The sequence below is a fragment of the Camelina sativa genome, chromosome 5 (assembly GCF_000633955.1).
Source record: "Camelina sativa cultivar DH55 chromosome 5, Cs, whole genome shotgun sequence".
Taxonomy (NCBI): domain Eukaryota; kingdom Viridiplantae; phylum Streptophyta; class Magnoliopsida; order Brassicales; family Brassicaceae; genus Camelina; species Camelina sativa.
The window spans coordinates 60,587-69,414 of NC_025689.1; the positions used below are offsets into that span (position 1 = coordinate 60,587).

Consider the following 8,828-nt stretch of genomic DNA (forward strand, 5'->3'; position numbering starts at 1 on the left):
CAAATCCGCTATGGACTACCTCATAAAAGCACCTTGTATCGGCAGTTTTTGACAAGTGAAGTTTCACGGATCAATTACTATGGTTACAGACTTTACCGTGCTCTTCCTTTCCTGTATGAATTGAGATGTGTACTTGACTGGTCTTGCACAGCCACATCACTGACAATGTATGACTGGCTCAAGGTATGTCGTTTGATCCCATGCATTTGTTTCTGGAACCCTCGCTATGTTCATGGATCATTCATGTTTAGTTTGAATACACTGCCAAGGGCTTAAGTTCTGTTCCTTTGCAGTTGGAAGATGTAAATGCGAGTTTGTACCTTGTCAAATGCGATACAGTTTTAAATCGAGCAACACATAAACATGGGGAGAAACAAACAAAAATGACTAAATGCTGCAACGGGATATGTCTGTTCTTCATCTTGTTATGTGTTATCTGGGCTCCTATGCTGGTAAGAATTTTCTTACAACACAACTTACACACTGCTTTTGTAAAGTATTTTCATTTGGAGTCTTAATTATCGTTCTTGGGATGGATAGTACTCATGATGCATAGATGCTTATATAGTTATATGTATCGGAAAAGAAAAATTATTTGCTGGCTTTAACCAACAATTCTCAGTGATGACTTACAACTTGAGTATTTGGTGAGTCATTTGTTTGTTGGTAACGGCTTTCTCCTTCCAGATGTATAGCAGTGGTAATCCAACAAACATTGCCAATCCTATAAAAGATGCGAGCGTTCAGATTGATTTGAAAACAGTCGGCGGAAAGCTTACTTTGTACCAAACAACCTTATGCGAGAGAATCTCAGGGGATAACATTGATCTCGGGCTAGATCTCGGATCCCAAAGCTTCTTGCCAACATACAACAAAAATGACATCCAGCTGATATGCTGCCAAGCTGATGCAAGTGTTTTATGGCTTGTCCCTGACACAGTTGTGACCAGATTTATTCAGTCCCTTGACTGGGACACAGATATGGACATCACCTTTTCATGGGTTCTTAACAGAGACCGACCCAAAGGCAAAGAAACTGTAAAATATGAAAGAAGTGTCGACCCTCTGGACCTTCCAAAACGCTCTGATATACAAATGGTTCTCAACGGATCAATGGATGGATTTAGAGTGCATAATTTGTACCCAAAGTTCTTCCGTGTTACCGGTTCTGGCGATGTCAGGTCTTTCGAGGATCAGGTAAATCTTGTCTGCACAAGCCAAGAATTATATACCAGATAATGTTTCCTGTATTAGCTTATACTTCCAATATTGTAATGTTGTTGCTACAGAAGGATGAAGTGAGTGCAGACATACTCATGAACCATGCAGATTTCAAGTGGTGGTGGTCATTCCATAATCTTAAAGCTTCTGAAAATATCAGCGCTTGCGAGGGTATGGACGGACCAGTTGCTATCATAATGTCTGAGGAAACACCCCCACGTAAGTTAGCTCTTCTATTTCAATTGTTTGTTCAAGACTCATGTTTTATTAACAATAGCGGAAATAATTGCAGAGGGCTTTCTGGGTGACACCCTCAGCAAATTCAGTATATGGGGACTCTATATAACATTTGTACTAGCCGTAGGGCGATTCATCAGGCTTCAGTGCTCTGACCTGCGTATGAGAATACCTTACGAGAACTTGCCTTCGTGTGACAGGTAACATCTGTAAACATTTGTTCAGGAGTTTTACTTTTCAATGATACTCTCAATCTCTAAGAGATTAAGACCACTCACTGTTGATTGTAGATTAATAGCCATATGCGAGGATTTATATGCGGCAAGAGCAGAGGGTGAGCTTGGAGTAGAAGAAGTTCTATACTGGACGCTTGTGAAGATATATAGATCCCCGCACATGCTGCTTGAGTATACAAAGCTAGACTACGATGCTTAGGTCCAACAAGTCTCTAACAGTATAGAAACACTTTGTTATATTTGTACATACTGAGAGAATGGTTCTGAGGGATTTTTTGTTTCTTCTTCTTCTCATCATCTTTTAGTTGATTGTTGTATTGTAAGAGCGATTCATGTAGGTATGACATAATGAAAAGATAATTTATTAGAGAATTTAACTCTTAAACACACTTTTACAAAATTAATAGCACATACACAACTTTTCGTTATTAAGAAAAGAAAAAAAAACATTTTTGCTATTGAGACACTTTATTAGTGTATAATATAGACTCAAATCATCCTCTAAATATATACTCCATCGTTTTAAAATATATGATGTTTTAGTTAATATACGCATATTAAAAAATAGTCACTTTTAAAAATTTTAACCAATCATAAACAAGGTTGAATAATATCTTATTATATAAAACTTGATGACAAAATTATTTATTAACAAGATCGTGACACATATCAATTATATAATTCAGATGTTGACACATTTCAATTAATTATTAAAATTAAAAAAAATAAAAATATAAAAATTCAAAACCTAACCTAAAAAGGTTTTATATAAAAGTAAATAAATAAAATCTTATCATATAAAGTTTGATGTCAAAATTACTCATTAACAAGATCGTGACACGTGTCAAATATATTGATTAGATGTAGACACGTGTAATTTTTTTTTTAATATAAATGTAGTAGGATAGAAGATCGTGACACGTGTCAAATTACCCATTAACCAGATCGTGACACGTGTCAGATATATTGATTAGATGTTGACACGTGTCAAAAATTTTCTATTTTTTATAAACGTACTATGACAACTAATTATATTTACAGAATTTTGCATTTTTATATCCTAAAAAAATTATTTTTCCAAATCAAAAAGAAAAACTGACAAAATCAATATATTTTTATTGTATGCTAATTATATTATACGTGTGTTTGCAATAAAATTTGACATGTGTAAGCAAAAACTTAATTTATTAAGCATGAGTATTAATCAATAAATAATGAATAACAAAGTTAAAAAGAATTGCATAAGTTATTTAACATAATTTTAGTGATATAAATTGTATTTATCGTTGTAATATAATTTTTTATTGTAAGTAAGTACACAAAACTTTGAAAGAAAAATGAACTTAAAAAGAAAAAATTTCAATATATGATGTGTATTAGTAGTTTTACATGTTTTATTTTAAAGATTTTAATGCATGTAGTAATATGAGAAACTTGAAAAAAAAATAGAAAAAATGAGTTTGTAGGAATGAATTTTTGGTTAACTGATGAAAATTGACAAATGTATTATTTATGAAATTATGACATATAGAAGAATAATATTTTGGATAATTTTGGATTTCCAAAAATTTTGTGGATGTTAACCTGATTTTTTTATTGATTATTTTTTACTGTTAAATTTAAAATACTAACCAATATACATATTATCTCATATGATGCTCATATTATGTTTTTTTATTAAAATTTTAACTTTAATCTATGAAGAAGTGAATTATGGTTTTACGATGAAATAGATAGTTAAATGTGATAACTAAACTGAATGTCTAACGATGAAATTTATTTTAGATTAAATTTTTTTCAAATATTAATATGTATCATTTTTAATAAATTCATTTAAGAATATTAGTAATTTTTTATATGTTTGATTTTATAATTTCAACATATGTATTTTTGTAATGCATATGTTACAACATAAGATAATTTGAAATAAATTATAATTTGTAGGAATGAATCTTCAGTTATTTGATGAGAATGTCTCATATCTTTATATATAAATTTCACTCATTTAAAATTGATTATGACATGAGGTAAAATTAGCACTTATGAGATAACAACATAACAAATATATCATATATAATGTTGATTCAGTGTTTTTGCAAATTTTCTTTTGTTAATTTTTATTTGTATTTTCAATTCTTACTAAGATATAGATTTGATATGATGTACTAATTGTGCTTGGTATAGAATATTTAGTTCTATGCATTAAGATGAAATGTGTATTTAAACTTAAAATATGGTTTATTATAATGGTATAGATATTTAAATCGTACTTCCTGTCCTATAAGAGTTTTTGGATAAAAACATAAAGATTAATAAATAATAAATATTGTGTCATTTATAAAACTTCAACCAATATGAAAATATACTGCATAGTTCAGATAGTCATAAACTGTTATATTAATAAAAAATGTGAATAGAAATTTGAGAAAATATTATAAATAGAGCAAAAAAGCCTTAAAAGTCTTATACAATAAAATTGAGATACTATCAAAATGAAATATGAGAGGTTCATATTCAATATTAAAATGTTACCAGATAAAATCTAAAAACATGTATATTACTACTTAATTATTCTTAATATTTTTTTTTTAATTTTTACCCGTGTAATAATGCGGGCCTTATCTAGTAAAATATAAAATCTATACTAAATAAAAGTAGAAGCTATAAGCTCATATGGCTGTCCACCTAGGATTTAAAACATCCAATCAGAATTTAACATGTCACTAATTAACATTTTTTAAATTTTCAGAATTTTTATATTAAAATATTTTTTAAATGACCAATCAGGATTTGACATGTCATTCATTAACATTTTTTAAATGTCCAGAATTTTTTAGAAAAAGTTTAATTTTCAATTTATGGAAATAAAAGAACTAGTATAAAAGTTTTAGACGATGGTTCAGAACCAGTATAAAATAAGATTAATATGTTTCCAACATCGAATGAGCTGGAAAGCTTGATTTATCAGACTTCCAAGTTTAAAAGTTTTATTCGGTTTGATCCGGTCTTTAGTTGATCAAATTAAAACTTTAAAAAGTTTCAAAAAAAAATATTTAAACTTTATAGAATGATTTAAAAATATTATAAATATCCCCATAGAAAGTTTAAAATATTATAAATATTAAAATCTATCAAAAGTTTAAGTATCAATTTATATTTAACTCTAAAAATATTTAAAATGTTATAAATTTTAAACTACATCTAAATTTTAAAATATTATAAAATTTTAAACTTTATTAAAAATAAAAAATTTAAGTATTATATGATTTTTTAATATCTTGAAAATATTTTATTTTATCTCTCTTTGTGTTTTACATCTCTTATGTTGTAAAACATGTTTTTGTGTATGACTTTATAGGTGATTTGATATTGGTTTAGTAAATTTTTAATTTTTGAGTCTAAAAAAGAATGATCAATGTTGTAAGACTTTGATTTGATATTGTTTGAGTTAATTTTTGAGGTTTAAAGAAAAAGAATCAACGACAAACACATTTTTTTAGCTATACATGTGTTCAATTTTGTAGTATTGAAGATTTTGGTTCGAGAAGTTTCAATACATGTGGATATAAAACCGGGTAAGTATACGGTGAAAGTATCAATAATTGAGTGCATGTGGTGACTACGTTGATCCATGAAATTTTACGAGAAAATAAACAATGATTTTGGTCTTGGAGTTTGATGATGGGTTAACAAGTTATATGGTAGTCTAAAAAAAAGGTTTTAAATAATTATTCAGTAGAAGAATATGAGGAACCTGATTAAAAAGATGAAGAATAAGAGTATAACAAAGATCCGGACGGTAAAATTAATGATGAAAATTATCATGAAATTTGACAATGAAAATGAAGAGTAAGAAAACAATGGAAAAACACACAAAGACATAGATGGTGGCTGTCAATTAAATATGAGAAAACGAGATTAATTCAATATTCTAATAATGTTTTGTTTGTGTGTTGGTTAAAGAAATGGTTTAGTATATGCAAGATCACCAGTTCAAATGTTTGATCCACCTCACCTAGACGTCTAGTTAAATCCAGTTAAATTCATGATTCTTTTGATCAGATTTGATTCTTTTCATACTTGTTATCAATCATATACTATAATTTTTCACCAAAATATACGCGTGGGTTCAAAACCTAGTTAATATAAAAGTTGCATAAAAAGTTAGAAACATCCTATATTATAAAACAAAAATACTTCTCTAAACATCCAATATTATGAAACGGAGAGAGTATATCCCAATGACTCATATTCCTATCCCACAGCTAAGATGAGATTTACTATTTACTTAAGACTTTCATAACCCTCCTATATATCATCATCCTCCTGTTTTTTTTTTTTTTTTAGTATACCAATAAAACACTTCACCTAACCCACATCAACGCTCTCTCTCTCTTCCAAATCCTTTGTTCTTTTCTTTTTGACTTTTTTTTTTCTTTCAAAAAAAACTTAAACTGATGATTATGATATCAATTCCTAATTTAATACTAGATACTACATATTAGTCCAATTTTAAATTACATAGCAGTTGGTCCACATCACATATGCTTGAAATCAATACCAAAAAAAGAAAGAAAATTGTATTATGATTTATGAATGAGGAGGTCCTCCATGTCAAAATAGGCCGGGCCCCAAAGCTCTGCTGTATAGCATACCATGCATTATTTTGAAGTACAAAACAACCTAACCTAATTTATTTATTTGCAAGAGAAATCCATTTCAATTTAATTTCTGGGAGTTGTTAGTTTCCTTTTCCGTTAATTATTTCTCTTTAAAAAAATGCTCCCTTCTCGTCCTTTTCACAGTAGTGGTTTAACGTCCATAATTGTATACAAACTTTATAATTAGTTCGTAAAAAGTATATAAAATCTTTAAAAAATAAACGATGAGCTGATAAGCCACGTAAGCCAAGACCAATTTCCAAGAAGAAGAAGCTTGCCTGTTTTTTATAGGACGCTCTAAAACTCTCTTATTAATGGGTATGATTGGTAACGTAGCCAAAGCTTTTAATGAATAATGCAAAGCTGTAAGAAAAAACTTTAAGTGAAAGCTGTACAAAAAATCTGAAAGTAAAACTTTTAATAAAGTTTTTGGTAAAGTTTTTGTGATTGGTAAACTTTAAAACTGTATGTTTGTACAGCTTTGTACCGCTTTGTAAAGTGGTTACCAATCAATACCAATACCTTGTGTGTATCAGATGATTCCAAAAATTTCTCTATATCTCACTTCTGAATAAAACCACCCCAACCAAAAAAAAAATGAATAAGGAGAAGAATACTCTAGATAATTACATATATCTCTCTCTCTCTCTCATTCTCTTAAAGTATGTACTCTCACTATTTTTAGACAATATATAAACTTAAATGCGATCGCCCTTTTCTGGCTAGCAGCTGATATCATGTTGAACCTCATTAGTTTCCTCCGACGTCGACTCCGGAAAGACAGAATATCCGTCAACCACCACCGCTCTCGTGATGGCTCCACCGTGGGTTCCCCTGAAAGCCGCCATCATCATGTGTTTTCATCCGCAGCCGCTATCCACCCAAACCCGGAGAAAGCCATCACAGTGGCCACCTTCAACGCTGCTATGTTCTCCATGGCTCCCGCCGTTCCCAACAACACGGGTTTGCTGCCACTCCGCTCCAAGTCATCCGTTGACCGCCCCAAGAGCATACTCAAGCCCATGAGCCCCGCCTCCTCCCCTTCTCATCATGACTCCAGAAAACAACAACAACTGAGGTTTGCCAAATCCAGGCTAAGGAGGGTTTCTATCAATCTCCCCGACAACGAGATCAGCCGCCAGCTCAGCTTCCGGGAGGATCCTCAGCACTCTCCCCTCAGGGCTTCTTCTCTCTCTTTCTCCGGAGAGATCGGTCTCAGGAGCACCAGAACGGCTCTGGAAGTGCTCAGGGAGCTAGACGCAGACGTGCTGGCTCTGCAAGACGTCAAGGCCGACGAGGCTGATCAAATGCGACCACTCTCGGATCTCGCCGCCGCGCTGGGGATGAATTACGTCTTCGCCGAGAGCTGGGCGCCCGAGTACGGCAACGCCATTCTCTCCAAGTGGCCCATCAAAAACTCCAATGTTCTGAGAATCTTCGACGACACTGATTTCAGGTTTATATACATATATTAATAACTAACTCCTCTCCTCTCTTCTTTATCAACTAATTAAAGCAAAGAAAACAAAACTAGCTAGCTCCTCTGTTTCTCTTTTGTAACTTTTTATAAAAAAAATTTGAGTCAAAGATTATATAACTTGTTACTACGTACGTACGTAGTATTAGTTACCTTCTATTAAGATTTAAGAAGCTAGTACTGTAGTAATTAAATTAAGGATAGATAGAAATATTGTGGGTTCAATCCAAATCTTTCTTTTATCTAAAAATTATATTATAAATGGATTATGATGTGCGGCGACTTTTGTACCAATAAGAACCTAGTAGTCATGGTCGTCTCGTGAGAGTATCAAATACATTACAAACACATATGCACAAACACGTATAAACAATGCACACTCAGTTTTTTTTTCCTGTGAATTGACTCTCATAACAGCTGTATATTCTTAGGGACAGCTTCGAATGTCAATACATATACTTTTGTCTGAATTTTTATTATTGTTATTTTTAGTATAAAGATATCTCATGGCCGGGGCTCCTGTGACATATTTTCTTGGCAAATTTCTTTTTCTACCAAATTCACAATAAATAAATGTTTTTTCAAAAATTATATAATTTTAATCAAAATGGTGGCAGACAGAGAAAAAGGTGGTGGTATTATTTGCGTGTTAGTTAGTATAAATTTTGTTTTTCTTGTAAGAAAGATACCTAGCTTAGCTAGTGCGTACGCGTTCGATTTTGTTGCCCCTTAATAGATAATTATATTGTTAATTAGGGTTCATTTGATTGATATTTTGATAATAGGAACGTGTTGAAGGCGAGCATAGATGTTCCGGGGAGCGGGGAAGTGGAATTTCACTGTACTCATTTTGATCACTTGGACGAGAAGTGGAGAATGAAGCAAGTTGATGCTATTATCCGATCTACCAACGTACCTCACATACTCGCTGGTGCTCTCAATTCTCTCGACGAATCCGATTACTCCCCTGAGAGATGGACCGACATCGTCAAGGTA

General features: G+C 31.6%; 2 protein-coding genes across 2 annotated transcripts in view; both read left to right on the top strand.

Annotated features, from left to right (window-relative positions):
- Positions 1-2,079, top strand: part of LOC104788710 (piezo-type mechanosensitive ion channel homolog) — a gene marked incomplete at its 5' end in the record, with an annotated part of 9,612 nt that extends 7,533 nt beyond the window's left edge. Inside the window, 5 exons of the mRNA XM_010514495.1 lie at positions 294-452; positions 688-1,197; positions 1,290-1,440; positions 1,514-1,658; positions 1,749-2,079. Of these exons, the coding sequence (XP_010512797.1) occupies positions 294-452; positions 688-1,197; positions 1,290-1,440; positions 1,514-1,658; positions 1,749-1,893 (1,110 nt within the window). The remainder of the gene's footprint in view (positions 1-293; positions 453-687; positions 1,198-1,289; positions 1,441-1,513; positions 1,659-1,748) is intronic.
- The window catches only part of LOC104788711, a 3,359-nt gene continuing 1,485 nt past the window's right edge, over positions 6,955-8,828 (top strand). Inside the window, exons 1-2 of the mRNA XM_010514496.2 lie at positions 6,955-7,811; positions 8,618-8,825. Of these exons, the coding sequence (XP_010512798.1) occupies positions 7,093-7,811; positions 8,618-8,825 (927 nt within the window). The 5' untranslated portion in view covers positions 6,955-7,092. The remainder of the gene's footprint in view (positions 7,812-8,617; positions 8,826-8,828) is intronic.